The sequence below is a fragment of the Megalops cyprinoides genome, chromosome 20 (genome assembly GCF_013368585.1).
Source record: "Megalops cyprinoides isolate fMegCyp1 chromosome 20, fMegCyp1.pri, whole genome shotgun sequence".
Lineage (NCBI taxonomy): Eukaryota > Metazoa > Chordata > Actinopteri > Elopiformes > Megalopidae > Megalops > Megalops cyprinoides.
In genome coordinates, this window is record NC_050602.1 from 2251081 (window position 1) to 2274360 (window position 23280).

Sequence of the window (23280 nt, forward strand, 5' to 3'; positions counted from 1 at the left end):
GGCAAAGACTGTGAGTATCGTGAAGCTCCGACTGCTCGAAACTTACCTGTCATCGTTTATCCAGCCTTGGTCCCCAAGTAGCAAATCCCTAAATCTATATCGCGGAGGAAGAGGGGGCACCTCGCTTTCTAGGTCAACCATCTTCGTCTGAAATATGCTCCAGTCGCGTGGAAAGAAATTAAGTCGAAGATTCCGAACTTAAATTTTAAACGCCTTGATCATGAATGGCAAACAACTCTCGGACAATTGTTGCACACGAACAGAGCGGTGCATCTTTCTGTGCGAGAAAAAGACAGACAAATGCTTGATTCTGTGAAATATTGTTTATCTAGTCAAAATAAACAGATATCAGCCTAACCTCCCATGAGTACACTCATCTTCATTTGTTGCTGCTAAATGGCACTGCATTCGCTAGTGTAGTCGGCGCATTTTCTATTACTGAAGAATCACTCCGTGTATGACATCTACTCTAGCCTGTGTTCATCCTTAGCACGCACTCCACACACCCAGTGACAAATCGAATTACATCATTGTTACCCACAGAGGGCAATTCCTATCCACAGGAGCACCAAGCTCACATCGCGTTCCTTTTCATGAATAGCCTACCGTCACTGAAACATTGTAATCAAGGACTCGGAATTACCAAATTTTGCAGCACTCATCTCGGGGCAGACCTAATCAATATCAATTCATAACAGAGGGTGCGCGATTACTTTACTGCACCTACTGAGTCTGTTTAACCAAGTTTTATTTGTCTGGATTGTTAGGTGGATTAAAGTTTTGACTGAAGACCATCCTTATTTTTATTTCCTGTGATAACCATGAATGACTTTCGATGGTACGTGTTTTTTTCCTAATTAACAATTAATCATTTGTGGGGAGGGAGCATTTTCGCATTGTTGCATTAACATTTCGAAAGTAAGTGTTATACTTATTATGTATTTGACTTCTTCGTGCATTTTTATCTCCTGACATCAGGTGGATTTCCTGTGCAACGTTCACATTTGTTCCAGATTTAAATGTTCCTTTCTTTGCATGGAATGCATCCATCCTATGATTCACTTACCTATTCGGTAGATGCAGTGTTACAAGTCGAACCAGTTGTTATACGCATAAAACTGTTTTAATTAGGGTAATCAATTGTATAATTAACTTAACAACTGATTTGTACTATAAAGCCCCCTTTAAAATGACAACCACTACTGATTTTCAAAAGACAAGAGCATAACTGTAAGAGGTTATTTAAGAAATTGAGTGGGACTCTGTTTGAGGCTAAATTAGGGAAAGGAGACAAATACAATTTTGATAAAGCTTTAAATAAATGTACGTGAAATGCTGTAACTTTCTATTCGTGTTTAGAATTGGTTCAGTCTACACAGCAAATAGGTGCTTATTATTATTATTAACTTGTGCGAGCCTTTTAATGCTGTCATTTTGATGAAGTTTCACAAAAATGTTGGGAGTCCACCGTTACGAGGTGCATTTGTGTCGCGTTTAAGAAACATGACCGATTTTACTTAGCATTACGGATATGGATTCTCATTGATGTTGACACAGAGAGTTATGACCTGTTGTGCTTCTACTCTCTCTTTCTCTCTCTCTCTCTCTCTCTCTCTCTATATATATATATATATATATATATATATATATATATATATAATGTATACACACAAACAGGAAATATGTAATTATAAAGCATATATATATATATATATATATATATATATATATATATATATATGCTTTATGCATATGCATGAATATATAAATACATTAATAAATTATACAATATATAAACAAGTTTAACATTAGCATCAGTAAATGTGGAGCCGTGGTGGGGGGAAATGACGTGCAGAAATGGTGTTTGGTCACAGACACTCAACTGCATCAGTGATGCATTTCATTTTGACAGTTTTGAATACTGGCCAAAAGAAATGCATAATATTTAGAGCAAACAATTAACTTTCCCTTGCTTTTCAATTTGTACTGGAAAATTACAAATATTACATATAAAATTTTTCAGTTGCTTATTTTTTCACAGATCAAAGTAAGTGTGGCCCTCCTCCAGTTTTACCTCACGCGAAACCACTTTTATCACAGGAGACATATGATGATGGGTCTAAACTAAGATTTCTGTGCGAATGAGGACACAGTTCTGGATTTGCTATCTACACAACATGTGAGAATGGAAGTTGGACATCCCTGAAATATAACTGCATATAAGCATTTTCCAATCTCTTGTTCGTAGTCCTTTGCTGGACTCGAAGTAAGTGTTTATCTTTAGATGCAACAAGCAATTGCAGTTTATTTAGATCTTTGTTAATATGGTGCAACATCTGCAACATCTCGTGGTTATTGCAAATCCTATTGTTAGCAACATGGTGAGTAAACTTTGTTGCAGTTGCACCACTGCTTTTTCAAATATCTGTCAGCATGAACAGGTTTAAAAGTGGGTGTTTGTGTGTGTGTGTGGACTTCATTACAGTTTACCCCCATAGATATTGCTTCATCATCTGATGTGAAATACGTCTCATGGTGGTTTTGATCCATCATATCCTGTATATGGATCATGGCGTGTGGATCAAGAGTACCTCCAAGATACAGAAGGAAGGAATTGGTGAAAACACCTGTGTTCCACAGTGGCACATCACAGGTCACAAATGAGTGCTATAAAGAAGTGTGTATATATAAAAAGAAGTCTACAGGAACAATATCTGATTCCCATATCTTAGACTGTCTTGGCTGTAAAGCAGTCCTGATGAGCCAAAAGTTACAGCAGTCCCCCACCAAATACAGGGGACGTGTCCCTGAAAACAATGGGCTAGCACGGTGTTCAGGGAGCTGCCACCGGTTGCACTCAACTACATTAATTTTTTGTTTGCTAAACACACAATAAGGTAATTAAAAACAATAAATGGTCAAATAATAGAAATGAAAAATGAGACACTAAATACTGAAGGTTGAACTGTATAACATTGGATGTTGTTTATGCAAAAATAGCAGTCAAACAACATGGACACTGAGACGTGAGTCTTTGTTGGTCATGTCGGGAGAAAGGCTTCGCTCTCAATTCCCTGGCAGCAATCTTGTGGTGAATCCCAGGTTTTGAGTTGGATGGACTGTACTAATTGTATATTGTTATACCATGATAATTTAATATGAATCAGATGAGCGCTAATTGACAACAGACCCACCCCAAAAATATGTATCCAGGCAATTTAGTGGTGTGGAAAAAAAAAAGTTTTACGAGGACTGTAGCGAAGGACGAGAGCAGTCACACCTGCCGGCCTCAAACCCGGGTCTACGTACAACATTGGGTTTGTTAAAATTATTTATTTTACTGTTTGCAGAGAAGCCCTGGAATTGGGACTGCCATCTTGCACTCATTCTGTGGCTGTCTTAAATGGGCAAGTCACTACCACGTAGATATCGGTAGGGGAGGAATTAAACGTATATGCTCACACATTGTGAGATATGCGGAGTATGGTTTATACTGTATTACCAGATAGTTTGAATAGTTAGAAGGTTTGAACGGTCTTAAATTTGTATGTTTTATGAGACTGTGCACAAAATTGTTTTTTCTTTTTTCATTTTTTTCTTCCTTTCGTTTATTCTTTTGGTTTAGCTAGGGGAGGGGCTTCACCTATATGAATGGCGGGGGTGATCATTTGAGAGAGCTCTCCCTAGGGTGCACAGCGCTTGGCACCCTGCTCTGCTGTTTAATCGCTTTTTGTATTTTTTTGTTGGGGGAATTTTCTGTTGTCGGTCTTTTCCTAATTTAAGCTACAGCCAAGATTAAGTTTAGTTTATGTGTGTTTTATGTTTTGTTTTGTTGAGTTTGTTTCATTACCATGCGATCCAGTTGCACAGCTGTCAATAAAGAATACCTTTTTTTTGCACTACCCTGGGGCTGTTTTTGTTTTTTTGTCACCTCCGCCATACAGAGACTAGGCCTTCTTCTAACATTTGTTGGCAGCCGTGGGATTGTTTACGCCAAGGTGGAGTGGTGAAGAGGATTTGTCGCATTTTTTCCCCTCCTTTTCTGTATTTTGCCTGAAATGGGGCCAAAGAGGAAGATGGAACAAGGCACTAGTCAAGGAGGTGCCAGTCAGGGAGTTGCAAGCTACAGTGCAGATGTGGACTTGAATCCAGTGACTGTAACAAGGATGGGGAGGAGGTAACAGTGCAGGGAGCTAGTGCAGCAGCCCCCTTGCCAGTGCCCAATGCAGGGGACATGGCTAGCCTCATGCACATTTTTCAAAATTTCAAGGTGCTAGTGTAAAGATTAGATGTGTACACGGGGGGTGTTGTACCCAACAGCTGATGTTAATGTGGAGATTGGTGGTGAGGTATTTCAACTCACTGTTGGCTTAGCTGACGTGCTACCTAAGCCTGTGGATGTCTTTGGATGTCCTGAGGGAGTCCTGGGAGGCAAACCCAACAGAGTCCAAGTCCACCAGTGTCATCAGCCATGTGCTTCAGATGAGGGACAAGATGAAGAAGATGACTGTGTTTGTTCAACAGAATGTGGTCCGGGCCCAGACCAAAAGCGGTGGTATGACCAGTCTTCCAGGGTGAGGTCTTTTGAACCGGGTGATCAGGTTTTGCAGGAGAGCACTCTGTTACACTCGTGAAGCGCATGAGCGTGCTTCCGCCAGAGTGCTGTCACTACGGTTGAGTATGCACTGTGACTGCCATACCAGCAAGCCTGGCTCTTTGGTGTTATGGTCAAAGCTGCAGTTTGGTACCCTGTAGACCTGGCTTCAAGGCCAGGTGGGGTGACTGCTCTTGCCCTTTGCTGCAAGGATACTTTTGTATAATCTGCTGACTTGCCTGGACACCCTTAAAAGTACTGAAAATACAGTGAAGGTCAAATGTATGAACTCCCAGGCTCAAATACCCCACCTCCGTTTATTTGCTGTAGATGAGTAGATTAAAAAAGGTTTTACTGATATCGCCAGCATGGCTATATACATTATACGGTCCATTAAAGGTATTTGTGATAATTATTGCTGATTGTTGATATCAAACTGCATTTTTAATTTGGAGTCACAACGTTGATAGCTGTGTGTGTTTCTTTTCAACAGATGGCTGTGATGTGAAAGAAAAGATATATTCAACATATAATGTTCAAGACCTACCATCTGCTGTGTTTGTTGCAGAAGGGGAAAGCCATCTGTTTTACTGCAAACAGGGGTTTCGCTGGTATAATCACACCTCTCAAGATTGCCTGGACATTGGAAAGGGACAATGCAAGAATGAACATATGATATATCCGACATGTAAGTACAGTACTCTATGTTATTTGTCATAATTTAAATACATCTTTTTAGTTGCAGTAGTTGTGGCCACTTCAGTGTATCTTTTTAGTTTTAGTATCATAACTTCAGTACATCTTTTCAGTTTTGGTACAATTATTTCAGTTTCTCTGTTCAGTTTTACATTTTGTCATTTAGCAGACACTCTTATCCAGAGGGACTTACAAGATGCCAAGTGATGAGTTTACAAGTGCGTACCTGGCTCAACACGCAAGTACAACATTACATACCCAACAGAAAGATGGTTCAATATGGTTGTTTCAGTAAAATATTTAGTTGTAGTAAGGTAAGGTCAGTACATTTTTCCTGCAGCATTGCAAAACACCAGCTCCTCTTTAGATGGGCTGCTTTCATTGTTTGATTTCCCAAAGGAATAGAATTAATGTTTTTCAAAATATACAGCATGTATAAAAAATGTATATATGATACAGAGCATAGACCTACATAGGGTTTCTTTTTACAAGAATGTTGAATCAAATCGATTTATCTTCTTTTACATTTGAACTTCATGCTGTTCGTCTGTTAATTCTGTCACACCATTATATGTCTGAATGTTTCATGATTTACTTTACAGGTACATTTTATTTTTGTATGCTCTGTAAATGAAAATATCTGTCCTTTGGAGTGGGTATTAACTGATAAAATTAATTTCTTTTTCAGGTGATTATTTTGGTTAGACACTGGACATTGGTGAATGTTCATGTTTATTAAAACATGATTTGATTCAATTTATTTTTATATTTCATCACATTTGATTTGTTTGGCATTACATGCATATGTTCTTATTTTCAGAACATTGGTTAATGCACATTAAATGTCTGTTGTTAGGAGCTATTTGCATTTAACAAATTCAAACCTTATGGTGGTTGACTTGAAATCCACAGTGGATTTACCACATTCATATGTATTTGCATTTAGCCAATTCAACCATCAGGGTAGCTCAAAGGAAGTGCAAAATGGATTGACCGTGTAACCTCCCCTAACATTCCTATTGGTTAATCAACCTGTCCTTTCACTCTAATAGTATGTAATGTTTTAATACTATGATTTTTTTTCATTTATAGGTTTCCACAGGAATACCAACAAGGACTTTCTACTTGAGAGATATCAGTAAAGCTATCTTCACATAAAATATTATTTTATCAATCAAGTGATGAATTTATATGCACTCAGGCTTTGATTTTGTCTGAAGAATTGGAGATAATTCACAACATTTCACAACATGTTGTTGTCTAAGGTGTAAGCAGGCATGCCACCTTAAAATAAATCTGTCAGATCTAACAAACCAACCATTTCCTGTAATATGATACCATGTATAGCCTCAGATAATTGAACTGTATACATATTAAAACCTTCTATGAAATCAAACAATTACGATGAGTGAATATATTTTGAAATGCTGTTAAATATTTGTTCTGGGAGTTCTGGGAGGTAGACAATGCAGACATGGAACCCATGACTTTATTTGCCGCTTCATTTGGGCTATAGCCCACAAACAATAAGTGCAATTATTGCAACTGAGCAGTAATAGTAATGTGGAAACACAGTTAATTACCAGGTCATATGACTAAGTGCAGATCCTCCATAACTATTCCACAATGGAGTATTAAAAAGATGTTATGCCCCTCCCCCAATAAGTTTTTCTTGCCAACCATGCACAGTTTAGTAGCAGTTGTGTATTTCAGAGGCATGAACGTTAACTCCACCCACAGGACTGTGCAGTCACCACAAAATGAAAAAAAAAAAAAACGAAGAAGAGCATATAAAAAAAAAACAAACAAATAGCATACTGCACCAATAAATAGGGGGTTGTCAGTGGTTGTGGTCAGGGTCCGAAATGTTCCGCACTGGGGTGGCGGTGTCAAGCCCAAGCAGTGTGCCCAGGTACTGGTCTCTGGGGTCCAGGATTTGATCGGGGCGCACCGGGTGTACTATGTTGGCCGGCTGAGGGGTGAGGGTGTACTTTTCCAGAAAGACAAGGTCTGGCGCTGGCTGGTAGTCGGACGCCTGCTGCCCCTGGCCCGCTGGTGGGAGGATGCCCTCGGCCTGGGAGGAGAGGGTGCAGCATGCCGAGCTCCCCCTGCTGGGACATCTGGCATCTGGACGGGGACTAGTGTGACGGGTACGCAGACGTCCGGGGGAACATTCTGGAGGATGGTCTTGGGTTCAGCCTGGTATGCCTTAGCCTGTTCCGCTTCGGGCCGGTAGGCCTTGTCATCATATGAGACGGGGAGGGAGACCATCTTGTCCTCGGCCGTGTCGCTGGCAGTAGGCTCCTCAGCCACCTTGGTGCCATGGACATGGTCCATGTGGTACTTGAGCTTGTCCTTCCTCTTGAAGGTGGCGCTGCACTGTGGGCAGTTGAACGGCCGGGCGTCTGAGTGGATCACCATGTGCTTCGTCAGTGTCTTCTTGATCCGGAATGTCTGGTTGCAGATTTGGCACCGGTATGGTTTCTCTCCTGTTGAAAAAAAAAAACAAAAAACATAAAGCTGCAATTAATGCCGCAGAAATCAGTCTTGGAATACACAGCTGAGAGATGCATAAAGAGCCACGACTGACAGAGCAAATATAGTGGTGTTCCCATTACCTGAGTGTGTCCGGAAGTGCATCTCCAAACTCGACTTCCCTTTGAACTCCTTCTTACAGACTTCACACTGGTGCACTGCTGCTTTGTATCTACAAAATGATTTCAGTGAATATCTGTCACTCATGTCTGCTAAACGACACCTTCAATAGCATCATTTGCTGGGAGAAGCTGCCTCATCATACTGCAGCTTCTCGCAGCAAAAAAAAAGTGACTCATCTAATAACTCCCAGACTCTAAGGAAACAGTGATTTTTAACCCAGCTTCAAGCTGCACTTACTTTTGCCAGACTTTTTCTCCCAGATGGACACTTCTGTAATGAACCGTCAGGTGATCGTGACGTCTGAAGCATTTACCGCACTCTTCGCACTGATGAGCTTTCTCTCCTAGTCAAACACACAACTGGAATCATTAAGAAGTTACAAAGGCCCTTGAGTTTACTGACTACAATCCAAAACTTTATATGTAACACACACATGCACATTCGCACATGCACACACACACATACACACACACACACACACAGTGCCCTCCATATTTATTCATACATCTAATTAAACAGGAACATAACTGTATTGGAAAAGATATGTATTGCATCCTTTTTACTTAAGTAAAAAATCTTTACAGCATTGCACAGAGCAAAGGCATATCATTCAAAAGTAATGTTTATATGTTGTATACACCACACTGTGCTGTATATCTCACCTCATCTCTCAACTTGCTGTATGGTTCTTAGGAAGTGTTTTATAACTGGGCTGACCACTTGGCCTGTGGCACAGCCATCCCAGATTAACTCACCAGGACCACACCATCTGACCACTAATGATTAAATCAGATCTTTTTAAAAGACTTTGATGTTAATAGTGTTACAGCACTTATTATGTTAGAGCACTTTATTTTGCTACATTTCAGCCATGTACTGTAACATGCTATAGATCGGCAGTAAGGGCAGGATCACAGTACCTGAATGGATCTTCTTGTGTTTGGTGAGGTGATCGTGCCGAATGAAGGTCTTCCCACATTCCTCGCATTCGTAGCGCTTGTCATCATGATGGACTCGAAGATGCAGCCTATCAGAGGAAGAAAAAGAAGAAAGTTATAGTTGCAATAAAGTGAAGTATGAATGTTACAATCCAGAGACAAGCATCAACATGTAGCTCAAGGAGGTATATGAAACTTGAAAAGACAATGGATGATGTGTATTCACTTACCTATAAGAACTCCCATGTCTAAAACTCTGCCCGCAAATGCTGCACAGGTGAGGTTTCTCCCCACTGTGGATCCTCAAATGTTCCTTCAATGTTGTTCTGAGGAAAAGTAAAAACTGTCAAAAATGTCATTAGAAAAATGTGACTTTAAGCAAACCCCAATATTTCAAAGGTTTGTGTCTTAATCTTCTCCATCTCCAGCAGTTTCAATCTCAATCAATATTTAACATGGTGTCCCACATTAATTTAAGACCATGTGTTTGCATTTCTGGAAATCTGTACATCTAGAATTCCTTAAAATCATCATTAATTTATTTATGTGCGTGTAGATATTGGTTTTTAAAATACTTAGCATTGGTCTGGGCTTAGCAGATTGAAATAGATAGCCTTCTTCACTGACATCCATGTTCATAAACTTCAAAACAACGTCCAACAGACAGTTAAATAACTGGCAAAACTATATGGCAAATATTTTGCAAATGTGTCAGAGATTGGCCTATGGACCCAGCCCTACCTTTCCCGCACGGATTTCCCACAGATGAAACAGGTCCACTTCCTCTTCCCGCCGTGAGTGCACTCAATGTGGCGCTTCCTGTTCCCGGTGTCGTTGAACTGTCTCCCGCAAATGTCGCACGGGAAGGGCCCTGCGCAGAGCGAATGTTTCACACATCAGTGCAGAGCAGACCCATAAGTGACATCCCCACTCAACTGCACACTCAATCGATCTATCGGGTTTTACTTCTTAGGGTGCATTTTTACATATATAGTGTATATAGTGTATATGTATGGGGGGGGGGGGGGTGCAGAAGCCCTAGGACCAATTTGGGGGAAAATTATTCCCTTACCCCAGAAAAGGCAAGCAACTCCTTGAAACAGTGGAGTGGCATGAAAAATTGATCAATCAATCATCAGTTTGAGTCTTCATAGTCTTCACAATTGTTTACAAGTGTTTACAGAGCAGCCCTCTCCAATGTAATTTCAATGCACTTTCCCCTTCACTTCAGATTTAAGAAAGTCTTCATGTTCCAATGCATAGTAAGCAGCAATGCTCAATGAAATTAAATCAAAATAGTGCTACTGAAATGAACAAAAGAGTGTTAAGTGTTTAGGCATCCCCACTTCTCACAGCAATTCTGGTGAATCTTGGGCTTATAAATATTAAATACTACCATTTAAAATGCCTTTGGGAATAAGTTTCTTGGAAAATGGAGAGCAAAGCAGTACAAAATCTATTGTCATTTGAAGGCAAAATTGCTGATACTAATTGGTAAAAATGCTAAAGCAGCCCTTTCAAAGGCATCGACAGTGGGGAGTTTAAAAACAAAACCAAATTAAAACTCTGGGAAAGGTTTTTGTTGGACATATGAATCACAATCATAGCAATGTGATAAAGGCCAATGACTGTGTGGACCTCCTTACTTTCACTCCAGATTTTTCAAGTACAAAATGTTCCTCAATAAATGTCTGAATAAATTTCAAATTCTGAATGGATATCCAGGTTCAAAGATAATCGTACAGTGTACTAATAAAAAAGTCAGTCTTTGACACAGCATTTCTCTCCATCTGTAGTAAGGCTTTAGCTGTAACATGGCTGTGTCAGTCAGCTACATTACCTAAATGGTACTTCTCATGGTGCTTCAGTCTTGCAAATCTGGACTTGAAGTAGTCATCGCAGTAGGCGCACTTGAAGGGCCTGTCTTGCGAGTGAAGGATCATGTGTTCTTCTAAGTGCGGCCGGCGTGTAAATGACTTGTGGCAGATCTGTACAGACAGATCAAACAATGTAAGGCTGGAACACCCGTCATAACCCATAGTATGTTAGTGGGAACATGCGGAACCCTAAAGGGACCATACTTCAGGGCTGCTCAACTACAGAGTTAATCCAGCAGGTTTTCTAGCTCTCTTTAAACCACTAACACTCAAATGAGAGGGAACAAATAAACTAAACAGCTTTAATCAGGATGTTGACAAATTAAATCAAGGACTTCATTGCCTGGCTCAAAGGCATGTATGCAGTGGCTGTACAAGACATGAGCCTGGGCCTGCTATTTTCTATAATTTACACTACTTACTGAAATGGTGTCATATATTTACAGGATAAGATAAATATATGGGGTGAAAAAGGGAAAATGGCTTACATCACATTTCCATCCTTCACTCTTCCTCTTCTTGATTGACAGGAATTCTTGAATATTGTCAGGGTGAAATCTGGAAATTCAAAGCATATACTTATTTATGCATGCATGCATTACCACCAGAGATATACACTTGACCATACTAAATGGGAGGAATTATCGCTCTTGTTATAAGCGACGATGAAGCCAAAGGGTGACTGCACATGTGCACTCTGAGTTGGTCAGTAATATATTATTCTGCTTATTATGACCACATATTCAACTCCTGCTTTCCTGTCCTGTGGTTCCATAGGATCTGTTTGGTAGCAGGAAGCTCCAGTGCCACCTGCATTCCTCTGTTGACTACGCATATTGTGATTTAGACAATACTCCTTCAATAATATTCATAACTAGCCAGCAAATCAGAACTTCAACAATGGCAAACACAACTTTCAATGAGAAACAAACTGATGTCATAAATGATCTGGTCAAATATCTGTGGTGCTAATATGTAATTCTGTATTTCATACTTTCTCCAATGGATAAAAATATTCTTAACACTGACAATAACGATCTAACCAATATAGTGAAAATAATCATTCAACAATGTGTAATCTGAAATTTGTGTTTGGATCAAGATCCTGTACAGCAAACCTTCATTGTCAATGTTGTTAAGAATTCAGCGGTTACTTCACAGAAAATAAAAAGCTATAGTGTAGCTGTTTGTTAGAAAATGTTATCATGTTCATCATCAAAGCCACAGCTTTGTCTCTGATGCTGTGGATCCCACAAGAGCCCCGACACAGCTGACCCGCAAGGAGATCCCAAGAGCTGATGAGTCAGTAAACTCACCATGTCGGATTAGGAGATCTGTCTCATGCCACTTTTGAGTTTGTTTTTTTCCCATTCACTTTCGAGCCATGGGTAGGTAGACAACAATATACATGGAATCCACTTTAAGCGTAATCCACATGCAGCTGAATATTTAAGAAAACACACTGTTCACTAGAACCAAAGGTACAACAGCAGTGTTCAAGCTTTGATTTGAATCTCCAAGACTATCTAGTGACTACTGTGTAGGTGCGTGGTGCTGTGATTTCAAAACTGGATTACTCGTCAATGCTTTGTCGCACAGAGAAACAACTAGTATCATCGGAAAGGGTAACTTCTGTTGTTTATTTTGTGAAGCAATAGGGACTTTGTGACTTATTCAACTGAGAAGCAGGATTGTGAGAATGGGTGAAGGAATTAGTAAAGATATTACTTTGCAGAAGTTTGATCTGTCTTCATAACGTGATTTCTGCGGTATGTACAAATATGTGACTAGCATCATTACAAAGCTCCGGTTCCGCTCTTTCTTGTGATATGTGTTCCATATCTGTGCAATGACGGCTTCATGAGTAATTCAAACAAGAGTAATGGGTATGGAGATGGACACAGAGCTGTATGCAGATTGTAACTATGATTAAATTTGATGTAAATTCAAAATTATTTTTCTCACTTCATCGCATGGACAAGCAACTAGCATCGTTTGCGATGAATACTATGTGAGCAATTCAACCGAGAAGAAGGGATGTGAATTTGGACGCAGGTTGCGTCTGTTGGGCTTTAAGGGTTAAAAGACATTTGTAGTGACAATTGCAAGTGACAAATAATTTTTTAAAGATTTTTCCAGAGAGCCCCCAAAATTTTGCTGTTGAGGCTTCCAGGGGGTCTCAAGTGTCAATCAAGGGGTCTCGGACCCCCCCGACACCCCCCCGTATTTCACACCCTGTTTGTAGCCCATGCTACCTTCTAACATGCCTGGCTAACATTTTCAGCCCATGCTACTTTCTAATGTGCTTGGCTAACATTTTTGGTGCATGCTACCTTCTAATATGTTTGACTAATGTTTTCAGCCCATGCTACCTTCTAACGTGCTTGGCTAATGTCTTCTTGCTGGCGTGCAGTTTATTGCAGAAGGGGCACTTGTGCTCCTTCTTCTGGAAGGGTGTTTCACTGTTGTGTTTCTTCCTGTGCACCGTGAGGTTGGACTTGGTGGAGTAGCACTGGTGGCAAATGTCGCACTGGAACGGCTTCTCTCCCGTGTGAACCCTGGTGTGACTTTCATACTTCCCTGCAGATGGAGAAAAAAAGCAGGTTATTCCTCTTTGCATCATCTTTTTAATTGTTGTCAGCATTTCAAAAATGTTTCGAGGTCACATGGACAATCACATAAACAAAGCCTGCAAAACATGGTGACTAGGGCCAAAGATTTGAAAAATTTGTTTGGCTGTTTAACAAGTAGTGGACTGAGCCACTCATAATTCAGCTTATGTAATAATAAGTGGGGTTTTGTAGTATTAAACATGCTTCATTATCCTTTTATTTATTTTGTTATATTTATATATTTATATATATATTTATATATTTTTTTTATTTAGTTTGGATTGCAAAGATTATGTCTGCACTTCTCTGTTAAGGAAATGTGAACCACTGGATGGAGCTTGTCTGAGCTGTGCATGTTACTGTGCAGAGACATACTTCCTGGGCCACAGCGCTTACCTGCCCGGTCGAACGTCTTTTCACACCTGGGGCACTTGAGGGTTTTCTTAGTGGAGGTCTGAATGATGACCGGGGCCAGTCCCTCAGGGTAGGACTGGTATGGGAAGTCTGTGCCAGTGCCTTGCGCTTCTCCGTCATTATCAGACTGCAGCTCTGTCTCTGCTTCATCTGAGTTTTCCCCGTAAAGCCCATCTTCACCATCCCCTGTGTTCTTGCCATCAACTTCCTCCTCCTCCTCTTTTCCACGCATCTCTTCTGCTTCCTCATCCTCTTCAAGGTCCTCCTCATCTCCTTCCTCTTCCTCCGGCATTGCTGACATCTCCTTGCCAATAGCTTTGCCAAGGCCGCTCCTGCCTGGCATGCTGCTGCTCTCCTCATCATCACCCTTGTCAAATTTAGCTGGGCGCTTCCGCTTCCGGGCAGACCTCCTGGTGGTTTGCATGGTGGCAGCGTGGGAGCCCCCTTCTATTTCATCCATGCAGTTACTTCTGTTGCTTCTGTGGCTACGGGCCAAATGGTTCTCCAGGGACTTCCTGTAGCAGAATGTTCGGCTGCAGAGGGTGCACTGGCTGCCACTGGAGGTCCTGGTGGTACTCCCATCTGATGGGTCCCGTGGCGCCTTGGCAGGAGACAGCTCTGCCGTCACTTCCTCCAACTGGAACGGCGCCTCCGGGCACTCCTCAGCAGTCAGCAGCCTCACAGCGTCCGTCATGTCCAGATACCGGGCCGCCTCCACCAAGGGGGGGATCTCGCCTTCAGAGACCACAAACTCTGATGTGTACAGGAAGCGGAGCAGGTGCTGAAATGCTGAGTCCTCCACATGGTCGACAGTCACGTGGTCTGACCCAGGGTTCATGATGAGCCGGGCGTGGAAGTACCTGCTCCCGAACGCCACCACTACTTTGTGCGCACTGTACCGCTTCCCGTTGACGATGATGCTCAAGTCACAGAATGACGATGCCCGCTGCCGATCCTCGTTCAGAAATTTGAGGAAGTTGCTGTTGTGCTGGGTGAAACTGAGATGCCTTTTTTGTTGAGAAGTCACATTTTCAAAGGCATTTGGATCCTTCAAACCATCCCCTGGGGTGGCCAAACTGCTGGATTGGGCCAAGGAATAGGGCAGTGTTTCTCTCTCTTTACTCCTTTGCTTAGAGTGGGATAGCTTGCCTTTCATTTTTAATGGGTCCTCTCACACTTCTAAAAAATACAACAAAAACAACATGGCAGACATTTCAGCTATACACTCACAATGCCATTGATATTGGAGGGCCTATGTGAAAACGGAGGACAAGAAAATTCACATTACATGCACAGCTGCTTATACTTTGTACTGTGTGTGCATGTTATTATATACACACACAACCACAGTGTTAGTATTCTGCTTCTATGATGTATGCTATTTATTTTTTGTTCTTATAATGTAATTTAGATATACAGGTGACTAATGCAATGATGGCATGTCTGGTTTCCACGTACATGTTGACTCATCTAGCGGGAATTCATAGGAAGGTGTAGATGATACAATGACTTTTTGTAACTTTTCTTGAAACGTCACGCTTCTTAGGAAACGGGGTGTAATGTCTTAGCTAGCCAGATTACCATAAGGAGGTTTATAAACATCACTGAAAAGCATTATGCAAAACTGAGTCACTACGTAGCTATTCTAACCTTCGTTACCAGATATATGTTCTCCGGTTTTGTTGACCAGTTTTACTTTACTGACACGTTTCCCCCTTGTTTTGCGCGATTTCAGGTACACTGACCGTTTGGCAGTTGGTTACGATGATGCAGTTTCGAATTCGCTACCCTCCTTGCGGACCCCCATTTCAAGCCCCACAGGCCCCCCGTAAGGGGAGAACAGTGACAACCGACCCTTTGTGCCCCATGGGAAACATGCGATTGATTGTCGAAAATGCAAACATTTCCCTACCTTAAAAACGTAACGCAGCTAAGCATGGGTAAATCCAAAGAAAAATTGACGCTAGAAAATATTTGAAAGGATTATTTTCAGAATATCACAAAACACCCTCCTTCCTATTTTCAGAGAGATAGGCCACTTTGGAACAAGCTACGTTGCCATTGGCTGTCCTCTTTATCATCGTCTTCGACGTTACTATACGGCTTGAAGGAGCAAATTACACGTATTAAAATACGTGCATTTCATGTGATTGTGAACACGTATGTACATCGACTGATAACCATGTAGGCACGTGAAATGCCTAAAAATGAAAGGCTGGGCATTGAAGAGAATGCGCGTAAGTGGAATCCACGCTGTATTTACTCATTCACCCATGCGTAACGGCTTTGATGGATTGTGGGGATTGTAGTGATGCTGGAAATCTCAAGGTTTTTGAAAGAAACGTTTCTGTGGTGCAAAAAATGTCGCACAGTTTCAATTCACGTTTTGCGTAGCTTTAACAAATATTAGGCTAGTCCCACGCTTCAAAGCAGCTCAACAGTGGTAAATCACATAATTATACGCACGACATCTTTAAACAGAAAAATGTCAAGAAATTTTACTTCGGATTCACCAGAGGTGAGTCTGTTTTCAAAGCTATGCGAATTCTTTTCTAGACCAAAACTATTGGTAGAAAGTTTTTTTTTTACCTCACTACAGCACTGTAGCCTACATGCTTTGACAGTCAGGTATAGGGTGTGTGTTTATTGTCTTGTATTGCTTTATGCACTTTTGTACGTCGCTTGGATAAAAGCGTCTGTTAAATGAATAAATGTAAATGTAGATTCATATTCATGACATGATAGGTTATATTTTAATCATCTGTCGCGATACCATATCAAATATCCATGTATACTGCAAACATCTTACCTTCGCCATTGCAGTAGCTACCAACAGCTGCAATTTCTTGTAGTTTCTTTTATTTTTAACCAGTTTATCTATTTAACCAGTGCTCCTTATCAGGTCTAAATGTTTATAAGGCTATGAAGTGCGCCGATGTGAGCGCATTTTGAAATTAATTTTAATTTAATTTACCCAATGTACCAGTGTCCTGATGTGTGTGTTTTTTTCGCATAAAATTCTCCATTGTCACAAAATGTAAATATTGTCTGGGTTTGAATGTGCTTGTTTTATCGCTTTCAGTCGGGGGAAAGCCCATAGGGACGCTTCATTCATTTTAATAGGCTGTTTCGAGAATACTGCGATCGTGCTCCCTTTACTTTAATGCCGGGTTCAGACTACACGATTTTTTTCTTTCACGACGGTCACCATGTCAGACTAGGTATTCATAATGTCATAAAATCTTGCCTTGTCTTGGTCGGGAGACCAACCATCGTTCACGTCCTTGCGTGTCGTCGGGGAGGCGGGTCAAGAAAGTGTCAATTATGGCTACAGAAGCGCTATGTGTGTTGTTGCTGCCGAGTTCACGCATTAACGTTACACAGGGGAATTTGCTATCAGCTCCTAATTCGCAGATACAGAACGTGCCTCGTTGTCTCTAGTACACGATTTGTACAACTAGTGTAAATGTAGTTGTAAATTTAACAAATATGATAATAATAATAATACGGATTACTGTTATTACTGTAACTCCATGCAACTGACAATTACTGTAACACTTTATGTGTAACCACAATTAAAATAATATTACCGACGTTTAACAATAATATACTGTTACTATTCCTAATCCCCATGTTTGCAGAGAGCACTCTGTCATCTTCACTATACATGACATTCAAAGTCGTCAGATCGCTGTACTGTTCACACTACACAACTTGCTGTCTTGTAATCGGGAATCTAGAAGTCGTTGTGGTTTGCAAACTACATGACTGATCAGTGACAGAGGGTCACACATTACAAGATTTTTCACCAGAAGGAATCTCTGACGAGTCTGTCTGGTCTCCAAACTATGTTTTGTCACGAAAACACGCGAGAAGTGACACGGGGAATGACACAATACAATGCGCGAGACAGGGATTTTTTTCTTACAAAAATGGCCACTGTAGACAGAGATATTATGCTCTGTAAGCAATATGGCCAAAATATCATCTCACAATATTTGTATTTTGACGGGGTACTGCTATTATTGATATTGTTTATGTAATTAAATTGTAATGTAAGAGTCACAGTCCTAGGTCATGAATTCATATTCACAGTACTGCAGGAATTTATTCTCTTTTGGAAACATCAAAAAGGCATTGGTGCTCCTGCCAAAGTTCAACCAAATTGTCCTCCATTTCTTGGATCCAAGCAGATCGCGGAACTTCTGTTGTAGCCATGCTTGTTGATGTTGTACAACTCCTCCCCCGGGTTTCCCCTCACCCCGTGTCATGCGCTCTCATTGGCTGTAGCTCGTCGCCGCACTCACTACACTTTTCACACTACAGAATTTGGACTCCCCGACAGGTCCAGATATTTAGCCTGCTAGATATCTGTCGTTCGTCTGCGAGATATCGGCGAGTCTCTCGGATGGCGTCTTTGAACAATTCACAGATAGCGATCGAGAGCCGATTTGCGAGCCCCGAGTGAACGCCGATTTGCCTCTGATCTGGGGCTTTTGTCGGCGATCTCCAAAAACTGTCGGCGAGTGGAAAATCGGGGGTAAAATCGTGTAGTGTGAACCTGGCCTTATTGGTCAACTTCGGAACACGTCGTGGGAGATTCTCAAAAAATTCTGACATAGACTTTTCGTCGGGGTGTCGTGGGGCGTCCCAGATGTCATATCGCTGTTCGTCGATTAGGCCCTATGTCACATTACAAGACCCGCTCGGCGTCGTTCACATTCGCGCCCGACTCTGGAAATTTGTCGGCTACGACAAAATCGTGTCAAAATCAGGCTGAAATCGTGTAGTCTGAACCCGGAATTATAGCAACACTGATAGTCTGAAATGTGAATTATAGAGCATATTTGGTATGTAGCCTACAAGCGTATCCCAGCGTAATTATTTGTAGATCAATGTAGTTTAAACAGCAACTTCACTAATTCAAGCGGAGCACATAACATAGCCTATTTCACGAAGGGCGTAATGCTACATCTTAAAGTTAACGAGGAATGATATTTACTGTGTCTGTCCTCTACTTTAAGTAGCTTAGTGTATTAAAAACTCGAATCGCCAAGGCCATCTGTTGGGCACGCGTGATGATTTTGTTAACGGCCTTTCAGTGGTTTGTTCTACTGAGCTGGTATAACCCCAGTCCAGCCCTCTCATATTCCGCAACGGCTCCAACTGGCCGCGTGAAGCGCAATCGGCACAAAGGCCGAAGAGAGTGAGCTCATTGGCGCAGCTCTTAAGGTAAACACTCCATGTCGCACAGAGGGTGCAGCCACGCGCCACTCGAGAGCGACAGTTCGGATTTGACGATATGAGAAGAGGCACGTGCAGTGCCTAAGCACAAGCAGGAGCGCGAACAGGATGGTTTCTCACCGCGAAGATGGCTCTCGCGCAGATTCCGAGATTAAACTCACCCGGCTGCGTTTGCCTTTTCACTCTAGTTGTCTGGACACAAAGTAAGTGTTGTTTTTTGATCAGCTTGTCTTTCTTCACAACTGTTGAATCTTTAAAGTGCCACCTATGTGGTGCAGTTTTTCTGCGGTCGCGGGAGATAACAGGAAAGTGGCATTTACTCAAATTCTGGTCAGTTTTGCGTCACAAATGCGTCTGTATTATCTTGCTTACATTTTAAAACAGAAAAAAATGTATGCCTTCAGGAGATATGAGTCAAATCAACAGTGTCCATACGTCTCATGGTAGGATGGTCCTAGTTTTTTCTGTTAAAAGTGCTTTTGTTATTAATTCATCAATACTATGTAATGCTGAGTACAGCCTACCAAATAGAAATAGTTTTATTATTGACAGAAATGTCACTGATCACAGGAGTCATTTAGGACAGTGAATGAAAATACTTCAAATGTCATTACCTTTCTCTTGTAAACTCATAGGTCCACCAGTATTAAAGTATGCAGGGTGTTCAGGTATGGCCTTTGCACTGCCCTCTAAATTTTGGAAAAAACAGAGTTTACAAATGACCTATCTCCAATAAGAAAATCAAATTAGTGTGCTTGATGTCAGAATAAATATATCTCATAGAGGTCATCAGACATGGCCACTGGACTGGAATTTTCATGGGTCTTTGAAAGGCTCCTGTAAAAACTGTACACAGCAGAGCCCTGAAATGTTATACACCAGTTTCTTAATTAGCAGGAGTAATGATCATATAACAAAAAGGTTAGAAAAGTATGAAAAATAAGTGTTTGTTTGCCTAGAGTTGAACTCAAAGAGTATGATGATGTATTTTTGTGTTGCCATATAGGTTTAATGCCCAGCTTGTGTTTTAAAAAAAAATCAAAACCTCTTGTTTTAATTTCCTGTCATTCCTCTAACAGGGAAACTTATAGGTATTACTTGTTGCAGATAGGAACATCGACTGTGTTTTCAACTGCAGTCTGCGAAAAATACCCAAAATGAGACTGATGGTTGATTTGCTGTTGGTCAACTGAATATGGTGTTATTGTGTTCAAATTGTTTGAAGATGAGTATGAATATTGGAGAGCCTTACACTGCTTTTAGCTAATAGATTACTCCCTGGTCGGAATCACATGTTCCAGTATCCTTATTCCAAAAGAGTATAACAACACTGATAAAAGAATGGTCAAGACCTGATGGTACCATAGCACATCCACTGATGTCTAAAATTTCATTTCTGTGTTTAGTTGTCGAGTTGATTTAATTCAAGGCATTTGAAAAAGGAAAATTAGCTTCACTGTCTCTGAAATTCAGTAAGCTTGCACTGAAAGCATTTGTTTATCCAGAGGGAAATGAAAGCATGCTCAACAATGGGCATCCTGCTCAGCATCCTCAGCGTTAGCCTTAGAGTTAGTGCTTCATTTTGCAGAGCATTTCTGACACCGTGCTTTTATTTTACCTTGAAACATGCACTAAGGTACAATATGAAATATATAAATAGAAACACCAGACACTTTTTCAAGGCACTCGTAGCAGGATGTAATGTAGAAAACAGTGTAGGCTAGTACAGTGCACATGAAACAAATACTGATATTGGTGCATTAGGAAACAACCACATATGGTAATTGACTATTCGGATTATGAATCGCACAATTACTCAATGGCTCTTATTTATCTATCAGATTTTAAATTTAGCTTGAGGTTGTTGTAGGCATATGCTAACTAACAATAAAGACAATAAAGATGAGAACTTCATTCAAAAATATGTTTTTTAATGAGTGGTTACCAGGACTAATTCAGTGAGGGCAGTTGCTTGCTGGGGAGTACAAGTCTGCTTCCTTTGAAGAAAGCCATCCATGGTAGCATTATGAGATCCAACAAACCCATAACTCGTTCAAATTAATTAAAATGCAACCCACATTGGACACGCATGCGTAGATACAAGTTGTAGAAATCTTTCACGATTTAGAAAGTATCAAATTCTCTGGTGTTCTCTAAACTTGTGCACTTGGCAGCAACGCTAACTCCAGCCATAAACGTCGCCATGACAAAGATGCAACATTTAAGCAAAAATTTCTAAATAGCAGACGGGCTCTGTTTTAACATTTCAAAGTTAGGGCACATTTGGAATGTGAACAGGATCGTTGTGAATAATAGGTTATTATTTGCTACACTCCATGTTCAATGTCATTAATAATTTATTGATCAAGTAGATCATGTATTTCAAAACAGAAAATGTAACAGCTCATAACGTGAAGTAACATGGCTTTTAACATTAACATTAGCTATGCTAGCTAGCTAACTAATTTAACAAGACGAGTCTTCATCGTCCAGAGAGACACACGTGCCACCTCTTCAGATGCTCGAGCATAACTGGTGTGCTCCCATGCCAGGCAAGGTCAGGTTTGCAAATGTGCAGTTCACAACCTTCTTGGCAGAGTTAACCCTTTTGCACGTACAGTCACACCGGTGTGATTAGCCATCTAGCGCGTATGCTATAACGGGTGCGATTAGAAAACTAGATTGGAAAAATTCTAGATAATTTTAGCTTTGAGGAATCAGCAATTTAACATTAAAAATATAGCAAATGCTAACTGAAAACTATGAGACGCTTAATAACGCTAATGAAAACATAACAAACCATGTAATGTAATATACGCGCTACATACAGTAGCATGAAAAATAAGTTACATGCAAAAGGGTTAAGAATGAAATGCTGCCACACTTTTGAGGGTTTCTGTCGTGAAGGTGTTGCCATCTCTGTTATTCACTCCAGTAAAGCAACATAGCTTAGGCTACATGTCTGAGCATTCCGAGTCAGCATGAAAAACACACACGATGACGTCACCAACTAAGCGACAATTAAATTTGTTGGCAACTAATTTGGTCATCGATTTTAGTCGACATTGATTATTCGTTGCACCCCTGATACTTATGTTTAGTTCCATGCTTGAATAAGCAAAACACATTTATCAATTAATTAAGATAAAAGACCTGTTTAAAAGTTAAATGCCCATTTTATCCTTTTATTCAGAGCCCTTCAGCTACCTCAGGGGTGTGATATAAGTGAAGTGCCGTACATCAATATGCACCAGAAAGATTTATAGGAAGCTGCCAGCTGGCTGGAGCTTTGTTTTAGGTCACCAAAATACAGCCAAATCTGTTTTATCATTAGCTTTTTCCCCATTTGTCAGTACTCTATGACTATTGTGTAAGAGCTAAGGATAAATCAGAATAGCAATTGAAGGCCCATTTTATCATTTTATTAGCAGATTTGAGATGCAAATAAGCAGTTGTCTGGACCAACACAGATTATATGATGTATTAATGTGCACATATGGCAGGATAACAATTGTCAACCCCCCTAAAGAGGGTATTTTAGAAGATCTTTTGACCCCTCTTAGCCTAAGGTTGTCCTGAGAAGTGGTCTAGACAATTATAATCTGCTCTAGTGCAGATCTCTCGTTGATTATTTGTCCTCAAGGTCCAGGAAGAGGATGATAAATATAGTACTTAATAAATTTTGTTTGTACATAGTGTTGTACATGTTGTCAGATATCAGCTCAGTATTCTCCTATTTAGAGGGATCACCAGGACCTTTCCCCTGTGAGTGTCGAGAGTCTATCTTTGACCCGCTCCAAAGCTCTACTCCATCTTGGCATGTGTATGTTATTCATTCATTTGTTTATGTGTGGACATATGTACACTTGGATTTCACATCTTTATCTTCACTAATGAAGTCTGTGGAAAGTTGCATGAAGTGACCACCTGGAAGGTTGTTTTTTCAACTGCTTCAAATATCTTTAGTGGCAAGGAGGTGGTGTTTTTTTGTGTCATGTCTGTCTTCATGTTATACTATTTGCAGGTCTACAAAGTGGGTTTTTTTTTAGTTCTGTATCATCGAATCGAATCCAGGATTCGACCTGCTGTTGGTCTTCTTGAGTAGTAGGCTACATATTTAGCATTCTATCATGTAATCAACTAATATGAATTAATGTTTACTGAACTATTTATTTCAGTTTGGTTACTTGTTTATGTGTCTGGTAAGACTATAAAACCACAGACGGACACATAACTTGTTAACTTTG

At 40.6% G+C, this 23280-nt stretch overlaps 3 protein-coding genes across 4 annotated transcripts in view; 1 reads left to right on the forward strand and 2 right to left on the reverse strand.

The window, feature by feature from the left end:
• Positions 1-296, reverse strand: part of kcnt2 (potassium channel, subfamily T, member 2) — a 50885-nt gene extending 50589 nt beyond the window's left edge. For both annotated transcript variants that reach the window (XM_036554068.1, XM_036554067.1), the window contains exon 1: positions 47-296. In XM_036554068.1, the coding sequence (XP_036409961.1) occupies positions 47-141 (95 nt within the window). In that variant the 5' untranslated portion in view covers positions 142-296. The remainder of the gene's footprint in view (positions 1-46) is intronic.
• Positions 297-7128: 6832 nt separating this feature from the next.
• On the reverse strand, positions 7129-15780 carry LOC118795523 (zinc finger and BTB domain-containing protein 41-like). The gene is given in 12 exon segments (XM_036554070.1): positions 7129-7381; positions 7384-7779; positions 7909-7997; positions 8186-8291; positions 8869-8975; positions 9117-9212; positions 9628-9757; positions 10727-10874; positions 11252-11321; positions 13136-13343; positions 13772-14968; positions 15702-15780. Coding segments are annotated over 11 exon segments (2775 nt in total). The 5' UTR covers positions 14946-14968; positions 15702-15780; the 3' UTR covers positions 7129-7130.
• Positions 15781-15956: 176 nt separating this feature from the next.
• Positions 15957-23280, forward strand: part of LOC118795521 (protein crumbs homolog 1-like) — a 41741-nt gene continuing 34417 nt past the window's right edge. Inside the window, 1 exon segment of the mRNA XM_036554066.1 lies at positions 15957-16026. Coding sequence (XP_036409959.1) covers positions 15987-16026 — 40 coding nt within the window. The 5' untranslated portion in view covers positions 15957-15986.